Source organism: Apaloderma vittatum, unplaced genomic scaffold (genome assembly GCF_000703405.1).
Source record: "Apaloderma vittatum isolate BGI_N311 unplaced genomic scaffold, ASM70340v1 scaffold4652, whole genome shotgun sequence".
Lineage (NCBI taxonomy): Eukaryota > Metazoa > Chordata > Aves > Trogoniformes > Trogonidae > Apaloderma > Apaloderma vittatum.
The window spans coordinates 72,686-94,457 of record NW_009702936.1 but is presented as its reverse complement, the minus strand read 5'-3'; the positions used below and the strand labels follow the sequence as shown (position 1 = coordinate 94,457).

The following is a 21,772-nucleotide window of genomic DNA, read 5'->3' as shown; positions in this document are numbered from 1 at the left end:
ATAGCATACTCTTTCTTACAAAACTCCTCTACATTGTATTCTGTAGCACATTTTCAACAGTTATGTTAAATCTGTGGAAAGAAACAAAAAAAAAGCTGCGAAACACTCTGGAATTCTGTGTGCTTTCTTTTGTTATAAGAGGAGGACAGATGAAGTGTCAGACTTCATCTGCTGTTCCTCAGATCTTCCAGGCTTTCATTAGACCTGCAAGAAGTGGAGACATTCTTGCAATAGAACAGCAGGATGCCTTGCCTGGCTATTGATCTAAAGCAATTTATCTCTCCTTACAGCAAGCATGCCCACCAGTGAAACTGAATCAGTCAACACAGAAAATGTGAGTGGAGAAGGAGAGAACCCAGCATGCTGTGGGAGTTTATGGTGAGTTCATGGACTGTTTGCAAGTACCCACCCTCATCATCTGAAAATTTAAAAGAATCGTTCTTTCCCCGTTGTTTATTTAGCTAAAACTGCTTTCAAATAGTCAAGCTTTGTATGACACGTGGCGTTCTTTTTCCTTTCTGTGGTTTAATATTAGACCTCTTTTTACAGCATTAAATCACTCCTAAAGTTATCAAGTTAATGGTAGAATCATAGACTACCAGGTTGGAATGGACCTGAAGGATCATCCAGAGGGACCTTGATAGGATTGAGAAATGGACCAGTGCAAACTGCACGAGCTTCAACAAGTCAAAATGCAAGGTCCTGCATCTGGGTCAGGCCAATCCTAGGCACAAATACAAAGTGGGTTGAGAGTAGCCCTGAAGAGAAGCATTTAGGGGTGTTGATAGATGAGAAGCTCAACATGAGCCGGCAGTGCGCTCATGCAGCCCAGAAGGCCAACCGCATCCTGGGATGTATCAAGAGAAGCGTGGTCAGCAGGTCAAGAGAGGTGATTCTCCCCCTTTGCTCTGCTCTTGTGAGACCTCACCTTGAATACTGCGTCCACTTCTGGTGCCCCCACCATAAGAGGGACGTGGATCTGTTGGAACATTTTCAGAGGAGACCACAAGGATGATCCAGGTGCTGGAGCACCTCTGCTACGAGGAAAGGCTGCGGGAGCTGGGGTTGTTCAGTCTTGCAAAGAGAAGACTTTGGGGGGACCTAATAGCTGCCTTCCAATACCTGAAGGGAACCTACAGGAAGGCAGGGGAGGGACTTTTTACAAGAGTGTCCACTGACAGGACAAGGGGAAATGGGTTTAAGCTGAAGGAGAATAGATTTAGATTAGATCTTGGGAGGAAGTTCTTCAGTACGAGGGTGGCAAGACTTTGGAATAAATTGCCCAGAGATGTTGTGGCTGCCCCCTCCCTGGAGGTGTTCAAGGCCAAGTTGGACGGAGCCTTGAGTAGCCTGATCTAGTTGAGAGGTGTCCCTGCCCATGACAGGGAGGTTGGATTAGATGATCTCTAAGGTCCCTTCCAGCCTAGGCCATTCTATGATTCTATGATCATCATCTGGTCCAGCCTTTCTTGGCTGGGCTTTCTTGGTTCAGCGAAACAATTCAACTGAACTTCCAATGGAGTCATGTTTTGCTGAAACCTTTTATGAAATGTAAATGTTGTCCAAAATAATCTGAAAGAGTGGAAGTCCCTTATGGCATGTAAAAAGAAACATTTTCTGTTAAATTGTGCATGATCTGGAGAATATGTATGTTTTTTTAGGCAATAGCTGAATATATGGAAGTATCTCTGTATCCCATGGTATTCACTATTTATTTGCTCAGGTTTTCATGACTTCTGAGCAGCTTCTACATGAGCAGTTTATTTAATTAGTTTTAAGGAGATTTCCTGTCTTTCACTTAGAAAATTTATAAAGGTTTAGGAATGGTATTTCAGATAATAAATACTAGGCAATAGAATTTCTGTATGCATGATGCATTTTGCTAAGAGCTTTTTTTTACATATATGTAATTCTAGTGTAGTGATTTGCAGAATTTTAAAGAGAATGAATTTGTGTTCATTTCCACATTCTTAAAAATGTACTTTCCTTTTCTTCTAGTCAAACCATCTCAAAATCCAAGTTCAGGTCAGTATTTTCCTCTCTATTCATCACTTTTGTTCCTTGTGACTATTTACACATCATGGTGATCTCATATAATTGATTTTTATTTACTGTACTTTATTCTTCCTAACAGTTACTGGTGAATACGGAAGTAAAGTATCCGTGAATACTTCTGGAAATCAAACTTCCTGATTTGCATTGCTGATATTTGTGGCTCTCTTTTCACTCACTAGGAGAATTTGGGAATATGAGCTTCTATTTTCAAGTATGTTTGCAGAAGGGAAGCCTTATAAGCAAAATTCAGAATTAATAGTCCTATTGTAGACAGTGGATGTGTCAGTACAGAACCTATAGGTTTATTTTTATTTTATTTTCCAGTCTCATGGGACATATATTTAGTAATTGGAAGGGATAACTGCAAACATAGATGAGATACGTCTTTCTGTTTAAAAAGTTTAGGTTACTCCAGGAAGGAAGGAAAAAACCCAAAACTATGTGATTTAAGGTAAGTAATCAAATGGTAGACTTAATAAATCCTGAAGGACAAAGACACTCCTACAGTTACAGACAACCTACAGAATAAATATTTTTCACAGAAAATTTTCAGTGAAAGCGAGATGATCAAGGAGATTTGGCAACATCTGACATCAGCAGTTTTGCCGACATGTGGAATTGTTCCAAGTTTTTAACCCTAGTGCAACTGATTTCAGTGTTGGATATAGAGCAAGTAATTCATTGGTAGCAGCAGTGTATTCTCCTTCCAGCAGTGAAAAGGAATATCTTACCCAGGCTTGTTCTACTAGCCTTGCTAGCTCTGATCATCTACCGGAACTGACCAGTTGCAAGCAGTTGGAGTGGACTTGTGTTCCTTCTGAACAGTCTTCTTTCTTTTTTGAAGAGCTCCCAGGCAGCACATATCTGGTACTTTTCTGCACTGAGAGGTTTTTTTCATGTAATGCTATGATCAAGCTTTACTTTTGTCATCCCTTTCAGCCAGCAAACTGGTGACAGTATGTGAATGTGCCTCAGTCTGATGAAGACTGTAGCCAATGGAGATCTGGCCATTTAGGACGGTAGCGAATACACAGCTAAGTTTTTAGAAGTCTCATCATTAGTTATAAAAGTTGTTTCATTTCTTGTATGCCTTCTGCTAGAGAAACTGGCCTTAGATACACTAACTGAACAGGCCGGTTATGTCCATGTGGACTTGTGGACATTCTAAGCCAAATGCTAAATCTGAGTCTAATTCGTGGTCTTCTGGCCTGATCCTTGCTCCAGCTTCGGCAATGTTGTTCTGCAATGGCAGTACACTGTTTCAGGGCAAAGTAAATCAGGACGTAGCTTATCAAAGATTTCACCTTAAACATTTTTTGCCTTTGGATCAAAATAGATGGTGCTTTTTGTTGCAAGCTAACCTACCTGGTGTACCACAAGGGACAAATAGAAGTTAATCTTTGGAAATATCTTTCTATACAGTCAGATGGCTACTTGGTCAAGAGTGTTACATCCTAGCAAGATAGAGCATTTATCTGCTGGTTTATTAAGTGAGGGTGTATCTTAACCACACATTATGCTAGGATATGTAAGGGTAAATATGATCCATGCTGTGTATTTATAATCTTCCAGGTGGAATTTGAAATATTTTTATACCAGAGCTAACTGTGTTTTCTTCTCCTTGTCACTCATTCATTTCACAAACATTTGCTTGCTGAAGCAATTTCAAAGTACATAAAAAGAAATCTCTCGGAATCACTGACTGAAATTTCAGACATTATAGGGTAGATGTCTAAAAGTTGACCTCAACATTCCTCGCTTGTTTAATCTTGACGGAATTGTGCGTGTAGTTTAACTCAAAGTGTATGTTTTCAGACCAGGTGTAATCTGAATTCTACGCTGCTTCATAGATTTTCTTTGTTGCTATTAAGTGTATGGGGCCTGGGAAGATATATCTTCAGTGAAATGTTAAATGCAGCTTAATCTAATTTTGTCACAGGCAGTTAGAGTACAAAAGCTGTGGTTTACATCTAAAAATATATAATGAAAACTAAGAAGAGGAATAACAAATTAGCACTCCCTAATCTGCAACTGGTAATAATTTACACAACTATCTGAAGTATTCTGCACATATTTGTGATACGTACTTGTGATATGTTTTCTATGCAGAAAAAAAACCTACTTAAGTTCACGTGTTTTTTCTATATAATAATAAATCTGTTTTTATTTGAACTTTCAGTCGACGCTGGCGTCGCTGGAATCGATTTAATCGAAGAAAATGTAGAGCTGCAGTAAAATCTGTCACATTTTATTGGCTTGTTATTGTCTTGGTCTTTCTGAACACATTAACAATCTCATCGGAGCACTATAATCAACCTGACTGGCTGACCCAGATCCAAGGTACAATCAAAAATTATTTGTCCTGTTTTGACTATGGATAGTTGCATTCCGTCAGTGGCTGCTTTTGCACTTTGCCATTTTTGTTGTTTGCTGTCCTGAAGGATATTCAACCTAGCCAAAGGGAGACACAAGAAATGACTTAATGTATTTGATTTCCACAACTGTAACACAGCTTAGTGGTATACCAGCAAAACCCAAACGGTACTAAATTATAAATACCTGTGCTTTTATTGTTAAAACATGCTTGAAGGACGGGGAAGGAGACTGTAACTGGCACAACCGAACATGCTATGGGCTGTGTTGCTCAGGTTACTGTGTGGACTCAAGCTGTGAGTTGAGCAGCCATGCACTGCACAACGGATTGGAAAGGTGAATTGTTTATAGGTGTCGGGAAGCTTTACATCCTTGTGTACCTTTTGCCACATAGGCATCAAACACAGTCCAACATAAAAACCCAGTACTTCCTTCTTAAGCAAAAGGCTGTGAACTATTATAGAAAGTAGAGTACTATTATATTAAAATAAAAATAGAATCTATGAGACAATTCAGAAATGTCTTTTTCTTTCTTTCCTTTTTTTTTTTCTTTAAATATTCCAGATATCGCAAATAAAGTTCTTCTGGCTTTATTCACCTGTGAAATGTTAGTAAAGATGTACAGCTTGGGCCTACAGGCTTATTTTGTTTCTCTTTTTAACCGCTTTGATTGCTTCGTTGTTTGTGGTGGCATTGTCGAAACCATTTTGGTGGAGTTGGAAATTATGTCACCCCTTGGAATTTCAGTGTTTCGCTGTGTTCGTCTCCTGCGTATTTTTAAAGTAACAAGGTAAGATTACCTAATACTGCTAACTTTAGGGATAGCTGAAGGATGATCAGCAGTTCTTTTGTAATACTTCATCATGTGCTGCTCTTTTACTGTTTTGTTTGGGATTTTTTTAGTGTGTGTTAACACACGCATTTTAATTTATAGGCACTGGGCATCCCTGAGCAACTTGGTAGCATCCTTGTTAAACTCAATGAAGTCCATTGCTTCACTATTGCTTCTGCTTTTCCTCTTCATCATAATCTTCTCGTTGCTTGGAATGCAGCTGTTTGGAGGCAAATTTAATTTTGATGAAACTCAAACAAAACGGAGCACCTTCGATAATTTTCCACAAGCTCTTTTAACTGTATTCCAGGTAACTTTCTTTCATCCCCTATGAAGCATTTTACCTTTGATGATCAACAAAACTGTTTAAGTGATCATGTTGCCTGAAAATGAAACCATGAATACTATTTATTCAGTTTACTTTAAGTAGTATTCTGCTCATTAAGTTCAGTACTCCGATAACTCTGCACCATTTATACCATTTGTTTCATGTCTTATTTGATCTATCTATGCAACATAACTGTCATATTACTTCACAAAATTTAATCTCCTTTGTCCATCAAATATATGACTAGAAAAAGAGGTGGAATGTTGTTTTTATTTTAATCAAATTACTTTCTTTAACTTCATTAGCTATATAAAAGTTCAGCTATTCCCAAACAGGAAAAAGTAAGCAGCATTGCATATGAGTCATATCACATACTATAATTTAAAAATAAGTATGTATTTCTTTGAAGAGACACTTTCAGGTTTATTAAAATTTTAAAGCAGCTTGTCTGTTACTTGTGAAAAGATAGGGCCTTACTTGCCATTTACTTTTCACTATTTTATGTTCCTTTTTTTTATTTTCCCTGATTTGAATACTGGAGCTAGGCTAATGGATTTCATCTTTCTGGCCATTTTCACATTCAGCTTTGCACATTACCACAGTGTTGGGTTTCAGACATTGCAGATGAGTGTTTAAAGTTGACTCTGCAAGACTCAATTTTGAGTCGATTTCCTGTCTCTTTGGTAGAGGTTTCATCTAGTAGCTGCCCAGAGCAAGCAAAAGTCTTTCCATGTAATTTTAACATAAAGGAAATGAGAGATTTCCTTAAGAGCAAAAGTGTCCACATTTGACCAGACATTGCCCCTATAAAAAACCCTAAGGTTGTGCTTTCAAATTGATCTGAGTTGGATTTTACTCAGATTTTGCGTTGCCCCGTTTTCAAAGGACCGAGGCTTCCTTCAGTTTTGGGACACACCTGGGAGGAATCAATCTGTTGTGTCCTCAACAGCTGTAAAAATCAGCTTGATAAATTTAGGTCTCCAGAAATGAATTTCACAAATTGGTGTGCACATAATTTTCTTGAACAACCACTTAATTACTTAGGAGAGTCAGTACTATTTTTTTTTTCTCAGGATAGAGCTCCCCTATAACCTGCATTGTAATACACAGAGTTTTTGTTGTATTGCAGAAGTCTCACTGCAAACTATCCTTTTAACTAGTTGACAGATGTCTTTAAAATTCTTATAGACTCAATGAATTTATGTGAAACAATAACCAGTAAGAAAATCCTGTGATTCTTCCACAGCATGGAGCTCCATTCAGTTTAAAATAGCTGCTATTTCAAAAACTATAACAGTACTGTTTGTGTGTGGTACATGTATTATATAGTTTACAATAAGGTGGCCAGTCCTTGTTAAAACTAGAATTAGGTAGATCAGTTTTCAGAACTAACAAATGATGTATGCTAGAAAAGACTTGTGGCCACTGTTTCAAAAAACCCCACCATATTATAACTTGATTTTCAGGAGTGATGATCATTTGCAGCCGTTTTACTACACATGTGGCATTACTGAAAATAAGGCTCTTACTTTTGCATGCCAAAATCAGTAAAATTATAGGCTTCTATTTTTATTATTTTTACCTTTGAAGATGAGTGATATAAATGTGTAGCATAAAATTAAATGTAGTAGAGTTAAACCCAAGCTTTCAGGTTATGCTTATTAAAATGGAAATTTTAATATAATACATGAAAACGTATTTCTCTATTGCTCTTTTTTTATGTTACTGATAATATATTTGCTTCTTAGATTCTAACAGGGGAAGACTGGAATGCTGTTATGTATGATGGCATAATGGCATATGGTGGCCCATCATCGTCAGGCATGATAGTCTGTATATATTTCATTATCCTCTTCATCTGTGGTAACTGTATCCTTTGCACTCACTGGAGACATCTCCCATCTCCAAATGGGGCTGTGTGCCAGGGATATATATAAAATTTCTCTCTGAGGGATTAAATTGCAATGGACATACAAGCAATTCTGCATATGCTATGTCCTTTAAATAAACTTTTCTTTGTACACCCGTGCCCTGATGAATGAGACTCGTGATGTCCGAGTCCATCTCCAGCCGGCACAACGGCAGAAACCAGTTTTTCTTTCTTCCTTCAGTGGGAAAAAGCCTTATTCCACCTGCTTGCCTCTGGCATCTCCCCTTCTGAAAATGCATGCATGTAGCCTGGTTCCTCTGGCAGTAATTTCCCGTTCATCATTTTGAGGCTTGCTGTAGCCCTGTTATTTCTGACAGGCGCTGCCAGTGGAGCCAGTGATGCACCACGCAGGGCAGGGACCAGGTGAGAGGAGGCTGCACGGAGAAGTGTGGGGTCAGTCGGGATTAAGTCTGCTGAAGCATTCCCCTTCTCTTCCTTCAGCCTATTGGAAATGCTTCCTTGGCCCCATAAGGCAACAGAAACTAGTCTAATTCTCAGAAGTTCTTAAAAGGTCAGGAAGTGATAAAAGGGCAAAACCATTCTATTTTCTGTACTGTGTGGTACTTAACTGTTATGGACTGAAGTACAGAATTTGATGTAGATTGTTGTAGACACAGACGATATAAAAATGTGTTGTTATAAAAACAGATTTTTCAAAATACCTGAAGAGTCTTTGCTTTTAATAGACAGTGTTTCGTGTCTGAAACTTGCTTAGATGAGTGTAAAATTGAATTTCATTTATTAAAAAAAAAATACATCAAGTATTCTGCTTGAAAGTACTCTGTTTAAAAATAAGTGACCCTAATGTATCTCTGGTTATTTTACACTTAGTATTAATCTAGCCCACTAAATGAGTATTATTTGCACTACACCCCAGCATCACAACTCTCTATGCTGTAGGTTGAGAACATGTGTTTTATATCTCTCACATTGTCAGTGTTTATGCTGATAATAAACCAAACAAGTATAGTGAGGCATAATGTCCTTAAACTGATTTGAAATAGATATCTTGCTAAATGTCTTCTTGGCCATTGCTGTGGATAATTTGGCAGATGCTGAAAGTCTAAATACAGCTCAGAAAGAAGAAGCTGAAGAAAAGGAGAGGAAAAAGAATGCGAGGTAAAATAGCATGGGCATGTTGAACAAGCAGGAGAGGGAAGGAGGAGGGTACTGAATTCTTTTGTAAGAATTTTCCTTAGTTTTATATGAATGTCTTTACAATCTTTGAAATTTGTTGGGCTCAGGGAAAAAAAAATGGAAGAGTTTACCTAGACATTAAAATAAGACCTGATTAGTATGATTTTAGATAAAAGTTGGATAGTAATTGGGAAAATGGGGTGATTTAAGGACATAATGATAAGCCAACTGATATTTAAACATTGCCACGGTATGATTTATTGTGCAATTAGAACAAGAATGTATTTGTTGTTGCCAGGGCACAACTCTCTGTGGAATCAGTTCTCTAAGCCTTATATAGACAAGAAGAAAACCTTCCTTTGAAATCAGTGCAGGCCTATTGAAGTCAATGCAAGTTGTTTGTATGAGTCCAAGGGCACAGTTTATCCCTCTAGAAAGGGGTAATGATCACACATTGAATTTTTTAGGCATTAACATCTGGAATTTTGCTCAAAATTAGGAACTTTTAAATGGATCATTGCTTTCAAATGCAATAGATTTTATTGATCTAATGCCTTCAACTGTGCAAATAATTTGAAATATTTTACTGTGTGGTTTTAGGTTATGCCCTCTTAACTTTTTAGTAGAATTGAATATAGTTCACTTAAAATCTGCTGTCTTTCCATGACGTGCTTTGTAATTGTTATTGTCTTGTTTTGTAGAAAAGAGAGTCTGGAAAATAAAAAAAGTGAGAAGTCAGAAGGTGACCAAAAGAAGCCCAAGGATAGTAAGGTGTTTATTCTAAAAATCGTATCCTTTCTAAGAAGCAGTTTTACTAATTTTGCTAGGGAGTATTTTTCAAGACTCCCTGTGCATTGTACAATTTCTTCTATGAACCCATCAGACCTATACTTTTTCTAGGCAAAAGAAAGTTAGTTCTGATGGTTTGCGTTCTCCCAGAATCTCTTCATCCAGAAAATCCTTTTGGTTTCACGATATCCTGAGAAGGGAAGCTCTTAGAGCATGAAATCACAGAATGACAGGGGTTGGAAGGGACCTCTGGAGACCATCTAGTACTTAATGTTAGACAATTGTGACATTATTTTAGGGTCCCTGATAAATTAAATGGAAGAGATTAGTGAGTGATAAAAGCCTTCTCAGTAATTTTTAAAGCCTTTTGGTTGTATTCTCAGTGTGATCCATGCAGCCAGAAGAATGTGGAAGCTATAGAAAAATCAACTTATAAAAATGTATATTAAACTGTCAACTCTCTTCTATTCTCAGAGTTACCCTGTTTTAGAAAACTCAGACTAAACATAGGGATTACTTCCTTGACATCATAGGCTTATTTGGTTTGTCTTCTGCTGAACTTTATACTCAAAGCTATGTTTAAATTTATTCTTGTTCTTGTGCATGCCTTTCATTGCTGTAGGTGACAATTACTGAATATGGAGAAGGAGAGGATGAGGATAAAGATCCCTATCCACCCTGTGATGTACCAGGTATGTGAATACCAGCCTAAGACAAGCACATTTAAGTTTGTTTAATTAAAATACCCTAAACTTGCTCTTGCTGAAAATTGAATGAATTCTTTTGAAGTCAGTGAAGTTGTGCTCTGTTACCCTTGGATACATGGGCCTGTAGGCTGCTAAGTAGTTTCTTTTCCTGCAGCTTACTAAACAGTAAAAACAGCATATGAGAGCCAATACTGTGAGCCTGAAAACTGCTGTGGTAACACTATCTGGATGTGAGAGTGAATTCTAAACTTTTCTAAAACATTTGGAGAAGAACATTCCAGGGCTGATGATGTTCGGTCAATTTTGTCTCAGTTTCTTCCAGTCCAGTGAACATACTTAACCTAAAAATGAGTTTGTCTGATTCTCTGGATGTCTGTTACAGAAATCTGCCCTACCTTTTGAGTACTCAGTGCTCAGCATCCCTAGAGCACAGCTCAGGCAGGGACTGACTGACGGTCAGGGGCTGAGCTTAAGTGGGGCTCCAGAGGCCCTGTGCTGGGGTGAGGATGGGTGGAGTGCCCAGCTGAGCCTGGTCAGGGCCAGTAAAGGCTATTGGTGCACTCAGGGCACTTATACACACACACATATATATGCATATAAGCATGTGTATAAGCTCGTGACATCTCTGTGGAAGCTCATATATCGATTCATAGATTTTTTTTAAGTCATGTTATGAATATATATTTCCTATAAGCCATATATATTGTAACGCAAACAATGTTTTTATGTTGCTATGGACAGAACCTCAATGCTTTTTATTTTATAGTTAAAAAAAAGTGTTTAATTTAAAGTAGGTGAAGATGAAGAAGATGAGGAGGATGAACCAGAAGTACCAGCAGGCCCACGTCCCCGTAGAATATCGGAACTAAATATGAAGGAGAAGATAACACCAATCCCGGAAGGGAGTGCCTTCTTCATTTTCAGCAGCACCAATCCGTAAATATAATTTTGGAAAATAGAGTTCTAGTCCATAAGGATTTAGCAGTGAAGGAATAGGCCGCCTTCCAGTGAAAGGAAATTGGAATCTTTCACTGCTTGATCTAACTTCAGAGCATTTAAAGTTCTAATCAGTAGAAGTCGTTACTGATTGTTGGATGAAAGTGAAAAAGTGAACTAAATTCAGTTCCTACAGACTGGGCTTAGCTGTTACATTTATATATAGAAATTTTGTGAGCAGTCTTAGGAAGGGAGTTTAGGAGTTATTTGGCACGGGAGAATGCTGTCTTCTCGGTGTTAGAAATCATCGCAGGTTTGGAAGATGATGTGATGATCAGGACACAGTGTTTTGGGCTTTTGGCTTGTTCATTGTATGGGTTGTCTAAAGCTCTTCAGAATTTTCAAACGAACTAGAAAGAGAGCTAGTAATTTTAAGAACACATATGTTGAATGCAAAAACATTAGAGTTGTTGAACACGTCAGGATGCTTTTGGCCTCAACTAGTGCTACATATTCTCAGACGAGAATGGCCATCTTATTTAACTAAGATACACTGTACTCACATAATCAACTTAATAACAGGAGAACAAATTTTCAAGAACCTTCAGATCGTTTAGCAGAATTTATACTATTACAGTGTTAGTCAGTTAGGAATGTGATCTTGCCTTTTTGCCAGTTTAAATCCAGACCCACTCTAGCCGGGTCCTCAGCAGTGTTTGTAGTAACCTTGAGCTCTGAGCATCCGTACAGTTCTGTTGATGTTACGTGGCTGGAATTCTAGCAGCTCTGTCATCTTCAAAACCCACTTGTGTAATTCTCTAAGAAAATCTTCACGGGAGATTCTGATTTGGATTGAGTCTCTTAAGTAGCAGCCTAAGTTCTCTCTCACCAGATGTGTGTTCTTGACAGCTTTAATAAGAATCAAATCAAACTGGGATCTGAAATGACTTATTATCTAGTGCTAGTCCTTTTGGCATTGCCCTCTGTATGTGCAAAGTGGTACAAGCCCTGAAACTTGTAGTGGCATTCATAACCCATTGAAAACGAACAGGAGCTCAGAAATCCAGTCTCAGATTCCTTCAATAAGTGTATCTTCACTACAGGTGTATTGGATTTTGATTTTATTTACATTTTTAGAAACCAGAGCAGTAGCTTCAGCATTTGCACGGCTTTTAGCTGCTGCTGGTTGCTCTGTTGTGTCACTGTTGGCAGAATAATAGAGAACATGCTGTGTATTAACCATCTGCTGAAATCTATTTGCACACTTGGTATATTTTTGTATCTCTTTTGCAGAATTCGAGTGGGATGCCACAGACTCATCAATCACCACATCTTCACCAATCTCATCCTTGTCTTCATCATGCTGAGCAGTGTTTCCCTAGCAGCAGAAGATCCAATTCGCAGCCACTCTTTTCGAAATAATGTAAGCCCTTCATTTATATGTGTGAAGATAAATATATTGTCATAGGATAACAATTCTTTGAAACCAGTGCCCGGTTTTTAATTTTCAAGTTAAGAAAGTAAGAAATTTTGTTTCCTTTTTCTAGTATTTTTTTTTTAACGCATTCGTATTAGAACCATTTGTTATGTATGTACTATTTTGCTTTGTTAGCTATATCAGAATAAAATATGTTCAAGCAGAATAGAATCTTAATAATTTTCATATTTTTTCATAATTTTCAGCTAGAGTACCTGATACACTGTTTCCTGAATCACTCTTAGTGCCTCTGAGTATTTGACATTAATTTAGAAATGCCAGTTAAAATTATCACTGTTTATAGCACATTGGGAAGAGAGTCTGACCTGTCCCCTGTTCATTGACTCTATCATATGGTCTCGAGGAACGCAGAGTATCACTCTATGAGTGTAAGGATTTGTGAGGATATTACCTCTTCTTTCAAAGAAGCTAGTGTGACCACACTAGTGGGTTTCAGTACCACCACATCAGACTCGGAGATCCTTGAATTCCTGATTGGTTGTATCAGAAACGTAACAGGTTTCACTTTTTTCTAAACTCACGTGTAAGATGACGATCAGAGCATGCCCAGTCCTTGCCTTGATTCAGAATCAAATGCCATTTCAGCCTATATACAAATCTGAAAATTTCGAAGTGTTTCTGTATCTGCATCCTTTTTTAGGTATACTTGTAGAAATGAAATACTTGTAAGAGTAATAATTTAACAGGTGTCTTCATTGTTCAGTAAACATGTAGTTTAAGTGGTGAGTAAATGTATGTATTCTTTGAAAACAGATTCCTGAATTCCCCTTTTTAAGTTCTTAATATAGTAGAAGACTTGCCTGTTACCCAAATGCACAAAGGTAAATAAATCCCCTCTCGTGACCACTAATATTTGCCTAACACTTACCGCACTTGGATTAGTGGTGAAGCAAGCCTCAGCCTCTCCTGTTATTGCAAGCTGTGCGTGCTTTAGATTCAGTACGAAATACATGAGGCGATGTGACTTGGTAATAGTCTGTGGCGACTTCTTGGATACTTTGACACAACTTCTTCCACCTTTTACAGGAGAGATGAGCTACTTGGTCAGTAGAGGTTGTATCCCTCTAGTTCTTAGTGTAGATGCAGCCCTGAAAATTTCTCTTTTAGCTGTTGTCATTCTCTGAACATTTCTTCAGTAACATTAGTAAAAACCAGAAAGTTAAAACTTTCTACAAAGGTGAAAAGAGGTCAAAGCACAAAAACACTCGTCATGTACTATTCAGTGGAGCTGTGTGCTTCCCATATCTATAAAACTGGACAAGTACAATCTTATGAATAAATCACACTAATGGATAAGAAGAAGAGAGCTGGTGGGGAATACTCAAACTGTTATTGTAGAAATGGCTTGAAAGGCTGATAATTGGTTTTGTAACTAGAGGAGTACTAGGAAAATGTAACTGGAGAGTGGTGGTAACTGAAAGGATTATTCCTATTTGGACACAGGTAAAATGTGTGAGTGATTTGAAGGAGGCATTTTTGTAAATATTCACAAATTCACTAGAGCTGCATATTGTTCTTCTTACTACCTTAAATGATTGTCTTCCTTCAACCAGCCAGCTTGGCAACAAAATGAAAGTTTACAAATTGGAATGCCTTTTAAATATTTTATTAGAATTCTAGAATTAATTCCTTACTGATTAATCTTTGTTGAATGGCTTTATTATTTACCTATTTTTTTCAGCTACAGCAGAGGACACAAAGATGTGATCTTCAACTGAACACGGAGAAAAAAAATTACTTCCTTTTATATGGTCTAATAGGAATACTTTCTTAGTGTGTTGTCACTATTTTATTTCTCCTTCCCATTTTATTAGTTGCTGGACCACAGGCAATGTATTTCTGTGCACAACTGTTTGCTCGTTGGATTGCTTGATCCTTGAAACTTAACTAGTACGCTACTGCAGAGCATCTTGATTGCTAAGCTAGGTGCTAGTGATAACCACCACCGTGAAAGGGTGAAACCTTGGTTGTACTGAAACACACGGTGGTGGTCCTGTTGACGGCAGGGAGGTCAAACCACATCCACAATCTTTTAAGAGATTTGCATATCACGATGCAACTGTTGTGGCTACTTTTCAATTTCCCACAAATAGATCACTACTGTATCTTCCAAGTTCAAGAAGAAATGCATTGTAATGCTGATTTTAGGTAATTTAGTTATTTGTTAATTTGCTTTGTGACACTCTAACCCAGTCTATACAGAAACAATATAATGTTACAGAATATAGGATGGTGTGCAATCTAGAAGCATCTATTGAAGTTTTATTTTTTTAATGCAATACTTTGGTAAAAAACCACAAAAAAGCCTTAACTATTTCTTAACTATTTATTCTTTGAGTAAGATTCTGTATCTTTGCTAAAGGCTCAAGTATGTACCTGTGGAAGCTGGTAGAGGAAAGTCTGAATTGAAAGTGTTGCTTCATGAGTCCTATTAACTCCTTAGGGGTGAAACCTAGTATCTAAGCACAGTGGTGTCAGACACATTTTTAAGTAAATAAAAACGGTTGAACATTAGCTGGAATTTTAAGCTGATTTGTCTAAGTTCTCCATCTACCTACTTAGATTAATTCAGGTGATGTTGTGCATGTGGTCTAAATTGTAAAAATTTTATTAATAGACGGATTTCTTACTGTGGCACGTATTATACCTTGCAGATACTTGGTTACTTTGACTATGCTTTCACAGCCATCTTTACTGTTGAAATCCTGTTAAAGGTAATGCATTGTTAATTGATCCTTGTTATCTCAAAAGCAGCTTTAGCAATAATGTTTGTAACTTTTTGTTTACCTTCCAGATCCTAGGGTATGCAGATTATGTCTTCACTAGTATGTTTACATTTGAGATCATTTTGAAGGTAACAGGTTTTCAAAGGAAGTTTGTTTGAAAGGATTTTCCTTGTGTGTCACCTGCCAAGAAAAGGCACTTGACGTGTTCTTCGCCTTTTCTCTAAGCGATCAAAGCTAAACCTTTTTTTAAACCAGAGGATTTTTTTATTTGACAGTTCCTCATAGTTTTGATTGGTTATTTTCTACCATTGGGTGCATGAAGAAGCTGATTTTTTATCATTACATCAATTTAGTAATTCATTTTTTACCCTTTTTAAACTTACAGTTGTTAGAAAAGGGAAAAATAATTCACTGCGCATGAGCTTTTCCTTCTCCTTGCTCTGGCATTTCCAAAAGAGATAATCAGTCTTTTAAGGAGGGAGCATGTAATTTCTCATTTCTTTTGCTGAACTATATTCACAGAGCTAAAATAGTAGATAACTATTTTCTTGCAATAGGACTTGCAAGATATCTTGCATTTATCTATCTATATACTAAGATACTTCGCATTTATCTTGGGCATACATTTAAATACACAGAAAGGCATAAATATGCTTGCTTAAATGTATTACCCATGCATGAGCCAAAAATTGGCATTTTAATGTATTGTTTGTGTACTGATTATTATGAAAGTCCATTGGGGTTACTCACATTTTGGAAGTATGAGGCTTACTCTGGCAGAGAAGCCATATAACTGGAGATGAGGTTCACATGTAAGAAAAAGCTGAAAAAAGAAATCAAAATTTTTGGTGGGGATTTGCAGAATATTATTTCAGAGACTTAGGCACGATTCCTGAAAGTTCTTAAAAGTGCTATGCATTATTCACCATGAGGTTTTGGTTGAGTAACCCTAAAAATTTCTGGTGCACTAAGAATCTGTACATAAACTTTGCATTTCCAGTTGAGAATTAAGCTTAACAAAATCTCTTCTCCCAGCTTTTGCTCATATTGCTGTGCATACTCTTCGCAATGCGATTTGATTAATACCAATTGAAGCAATATTTGGGCTGTTTACAAGATAAGCTCTATTGCTAGTAGACAACTGTTTTTATGTTTGCAGATATTCTCCCGAACCTAGGTTTATCCCTTATTTCTCATTTTCAGCAGTAAGGAGCTTGCTGTAGAACTGATTTATCTTATAACATTTGTAGCTTTCTAAAATAAATATCTGTTTCTTTTACTGCTAGAGAAAGGCCAAACTAAAGAACAAAGCACTGAAAGGAGCTGTACCATTAGATCAAACTAGTTCCCTCTTCTGAATTTGTCAGTAAACTTCCACATGCTCTGAGCAGCGGGTTGTTTAGCTCCTGCATGTCCAGTTGTGTTTCTGTAGGAGACAGAGGGATTACATAAAGTGTGGCATAAAGAGGCATAACTGGATGTGTTAAGAAAGGCAACATTACTACTAACTGCAAAACATTCTGACACTGAGCAACTCCAGAGTTACCCAAGGCAAGTAGGAAGCTCTAGAGCATGGACTGCTCAAACCTGGCATTGTAAAATATTAGGAAACAAGAAGCCCCATTGTAGCGAAAAATGTTGATTCTTCTCGGGGGCCGGTTAGCTCAGTCAGTTGAGCGTGGCACTAACAACGCCAAGGTCACGGGTTCGATTCCCGTTCGGTCCCCATGTGTTGCCTGATCTAGTCGAGAGGTGGTGTCCCTGGCGGCAGGGAGGCTGGATTAAAATGATCTCTAAGGTCCCTTCCAGCCCAGGCCATTCTATGATTCTGACTCCACTTTCTCTACACATGTATTTGTAAAGGAAAATAATTTCTACCATAAAAAATTGTGATGGACAACCAGAACATGACACACGTACGTATACAGTGCCTGCTTTACTAACGTGTCTCAGACACAGGCTTGGCTTGCTTATGGCTGGAGTCCTCCATGTCTTCCGTGCTGGGTTTTGCGCTGTGCTTTCCGCAGTATCTAAGTTGTACAGAAGCTGCGTGTCTTCTGCAAGGAGTAAATTCAAGGGTACAGTAACAAGAGCATTCCAGGCATTCTCCAGGCAAAAAGTATATGAAATTGAAATTAGGATAACCAGAGGCAATATTATAGGTGAAGAAACTTATAAAGGTCCAAAACACAAGCATTAAAACAGAATAACTCTCAGCATGTGGAGTCTCCCTCTGCTGTTTTATTGACTGCTCTGCAGACATGAAGATGGTGATTAGTATATGAATGAAGGTATGAATAACAGAAAAGCTGCAACACCAGTTTAAAGCATTTTAAGAATTCTCTTACGTAATCCCTACGTGGCGTTGAAATCCAGTTTACCATCCTGTTTTTGCAGTGCTTGGGAATGGAAAGTTCAGGTTAGGGCCTTGTGCTTTTAACCTTGCCCCAGCTGTGCTCTAAACACGCACCATTTAAACCAGTCCCCACTGGCGTGGAATTACGGGCAGGAGGAAAGGAGCCCCCGTGCGTGGCTCCGTGAGCATCCTGCAGCATCTGCTCTGCCCTGTGACAGCCATCACACCAAATCCACTCCAGGCTTTGCTTCGCTCTGGATCTCTGCGAAGGATGGAGGGATTTGCTATAGAGAGTTTTAGCCAAATGCTTCCACTGGGATTTGTGGTGATAAAAATATGAGTCTCCATGTAAAAGTGGGGAGATAGGCACTTCACCTGTGGTTTTAGGTCAATGTATCTTTACCTTTGTGGGAGTCTTTACATGAAACTGGGTATGCTGCTAACTGGTAACACACTGCAGTGTACAAGAGTATTTGTAGAGAGATGGAAGCTTGATATTCAGGGTTGTTTTCATGTTCAGCTCCCACTAATTTGAATGAGTTTAGCTGTACTCTGCACAGCTGTAAGTGAAAAGAGCTAGGAATTTATTGGAAATTTTATAATATAATTATTATATCTCTTGTGTCATGGCATAGGTTAAAGCTTTAGGATTTTCATTATCCTAATTTTGAGGAACATTTCGTGTTTTGATCACGACAAGCAAAGTTTAACACAAGAGGAAGGAGAGAAGGGCTTCCAAGAAAAACACATCTTTCTTAGCGTGCATTTCCTTGCAGATATACAGCTTTCACTGTCACTGATACTTTTTCATGTGAAAGGCCTCCAAGTTTGTGCAGGCAAGTAGAGACACAGTAGTCGGAGATGTCCATTGACTGTAGCACTTTTCTACACTGTGGAACAGTCTTGAAAAAATATAGTAGTCCGCTGCAAGAGGAAAGGAAATAAAATCTTGTCGCTCCATCTTGAGCAACAGAAGAGAATAGAAAGTAGTGGGATTAAAACACACAGTCACTATCAGATGTTCTCTGACTGGCAACAAGTATCTGAGAGTACTCAGGTCTTTTTTAAGAGGAACTTGAGGCTGAAGAAATTAGAATCCATGTGCCTGGACTGACAATATTTTTTCAAAGATATGCTTATTTTAATTTCAGTGGTTTGGTCTTGATCCAGAGCAGTGGAAAACCCAAGCAAAATTGTGCTCAAGTACAGATTCTGTGCTTCTATCTGAATTCGTCTGTGTGTGGGTTTTTTTTTTTAATTGATACTTACTTGCAGTTATGGTAAGTGTCTAATTCATAAATTTAGGAGCCAAATTCATCTTTGTGATCCTTGAGAACATGTGCCTGAATTGTCTGCAGCCCCAATTAATAGAACCTGGTTCTGTGTGACTGGTTCCTAATGAAACGTGCAAATGATGCATGAAAATACCTTCACAGGATACCCTTGGGGTGCTTCTTTCATCTTAATCCAGGCACAGAAAGCAGAAAATGAAGAGAAAGTCCAGTAGGAAGGAAGAGCAATACTTGATATTCCCCACAGACCAGTGAAACTTGATGATCCTTGTCCACAAATAATACAGAACAATCCGTGGGTTGATTCAGATTATTCCAGGATACCCACTCATGATCTTAACAGGTCTCTTGTGAATCACAGACAAATAGCAGTGTCATGCTGCTTTATGACAGCCTCATGCTGGTTCTGTGCTGGCTTTGACTCTTGGATTTTTGCAGTAACATTTTCAGCTCCTTCAATTCTCACAGTGTTATGAATGATTTGGAGTCACCCATACAGTTTAGTAAGCATGGGAATTTCATGGTTCTTGCAGTCATTTTTCAAACAAAGGCCAAACCGATTCCATGTAATCACCTCAGCCGAAAAATATAGCATTTGTTGACTTCAGAAACAATCGACATATTTGCTGGTGTTGGTTGAACACTCTATCATTTAACTTGGAAGATGTACATAGTGGGATTGTTTATATCTCAATTGTTTTTAGGAAGTGGGATAATATGGTACATATTCACACTCTAGGCAAGTGTCTTGTAAACAGCCTAAATGTGAATTTGAGTAGATTGAAATATAGACTAAACATGTAACAATTCTATTTTTAGATGACAGCTTTTGGAGCGTTCCTTCATAAAGGGTCCTTCTGCAGGAATTATTTTAATTTGCTGGATTTGCTGGTTGTGGGTGTTTCTCTGGTATCATTTGGTATTCAGTAAGTACTATGCTCATAACGTGAACGATTTATTTTTGCTTTGGGGGCTTATACTGAAGTCAGTGTTTTGGTTCCTTTTGTTGCCCCCATCGTGCGTGGGTGTGCAGTATCAGCGTTCAGCAGTATCAGGGTTGGGACTGGCAGGAGGTGGTGCTTTACATGGAGAGTGTTTTAACTCATTAAAATACAGGTTGGAAACAAATTACCACTTTGCGCTATTACCAAGAGAATGAGGAAGAGCACCACGACACTGTATTGTGTAGCTAGTAATTCCTGGTGCTTCGGGAGGTTTATATACTCCCTCTTGTGCTATTGCCACATCTAGAAGTGTTTGAAAGGGAGAGAAGTTGTACTTGAATCAGGACTGTAAGTGGTATTGAAAAATTATTTTGCTTTGTTTGGATTGAGCTAAACATAATAAAAGAGCCTGAAAGTGCTTGTTGATTAACTGAGCAGTTGTATCTCATTTAAACTCATCTCTGGCACCCCTAGAGGCTTAGAAAAGAGCAAGGGCTGATTATCAGTCAACTGCTTCCCACTTTTTATTCTGCTTGCTCTAGAATATCTATTACACAAGCTTTCAGTTTTGCAACATGTTCTTTATTTCCTCAAAATGCAGTCCTAGCTACTTAAAGAGAATGCAAGTCATTTGAGATCTTTTCATCTCCTGCTGGTTGGAAATTAAGGTATTCACTGGTTTACAGGATTTACACGGTGCCTTTGAAAGAACTTGTCAACAGTGAAAAGTATTTTGTGAACTATCTTGCTCCTGACCAAACCTAACTGCATTACAGTATAGACAAGCTTTTGAGCTGTTAATTCCCAAGTTGCTCCAGAAATAAAAATAAATTTTATGCCCTCTGTGAGCTTGACAGTATTTTCTAATATTAATAGAGGATCAATAAAGGAATAATTACAAAAATCCTGTATACGTATCTTGAGACCTTTTTGAAATTTCATGTGTAAAGAAGTTGCAAGAACATTGTTATTCTTAGTAATAAAATCAGTTACCTTAAATAACTTTCTTTTTTTCCCCTCCTTAGATCAAGCGCTATCTCAGTTGTGAAGATCCTCAGAGTTTTAAGAGTCTTGAGGCCTCTAAGGGCAATAAACAGAGCAAAAGGACTTAAGGTGTTTATTTTTTAATTTATATTTCTGTTGGTCTGACTCTTTAGCCTGCCTCAGGTTAAAAATTGTGTAAGAAAAATTGCTTAGGGAAGTTCACGAGACCAGGATATAAATTGGTTCCTGATTCTTAAACAGAGTCGGCCAGGTTCTGCCCACAGTTACAGCAGTCTGTCTGGAGGAACAGCAGTGCTAGGGAGAACAGATTTTGACTGTAATACTTGCTGTGAACCAACATGTCAGAGCAAATTTTTAATTGTTTTTCCACAGTGCTTATGTAATTTCTATTCAGTTCATGGGTCTATGTCAACGCTTACAAATTTAGAGAAGAGGTTTAATTATGGTAATAGGTATAATACTAACGACACAAAAGCAGTGATTTTAAGAGTATAATCTGAGTAAAATAAAACACTTTTACGGTATGTCCTATGTGATACTAAGTAACAAGTTATATTTAAATATATTTTCTTATTTCTTTGCAGCATGTTGTTCAGTGTGTCTTTGTGGCTATTAGAACCATCGGTAACATCATGATTGTTACAACGCTGCTGCAGTTCATGTTTGCTTGCATTGGAGTGCAGCTGTTCAAGGTAAGCAGGCACGCAGAATCTACACTGCGTCAAGGACAGCAAATCGGAGCTGAATTCTTTGGGGACTTGCTGCCGGAGCTGAGTCGGTCCCGTTCTGAGCTAATCATAGTATAGATGTGTTCATTTTGCATATCCTGCACTTTGTCATTGCTTTTTGTTTTGTATGTAGGGA

General features: G+C 38.0%; 1 protein-coding gene across 1 annotated transcript in view; it reads left to right on the top strand.

Moving 5' to 3' along the window:
* Positions 1–21,772, top strand: part of CACNA1D (calcium channel, voltage-dependent, L type, alpha 1D subunit) — a 173,541-nt gene that overhangs the window by 96,520 nt on the left and 55,249 nt on the right. The window contains 14 exon segments of the mRNA XM_009864410.1: positions 291–378; positions 4,235–4,395; positions 4,993–5,218; positions 5,363–5,570; positions 7,337–7,457; positions 8,523–8,685; positions 9,357–9,426; positions 10,067–10,136; positions 10,946–11,087; positions 12,381–12,510; positions 15,240–15,299; positions 19,779–19,885; positions 20,929–21,016; positions 21,493–21,628. Of these exon segments, the coding sequence (XP_009862712.1) occupies positions 291–378; positions 4,235–4,395; positions 4,993–5,218; positions 5,363–5,570; positions 7,337–7,457; positions 8,523–8,685; positions 9,357–9,426; positions 10,067–10,136; positions 10,946–11,087; positions 12,381–12,510; positions 15,240–15,299; positions 19,779–19,885; positions 20,929–21,016; positions 21,493–21,628 (1,770 nt within the window).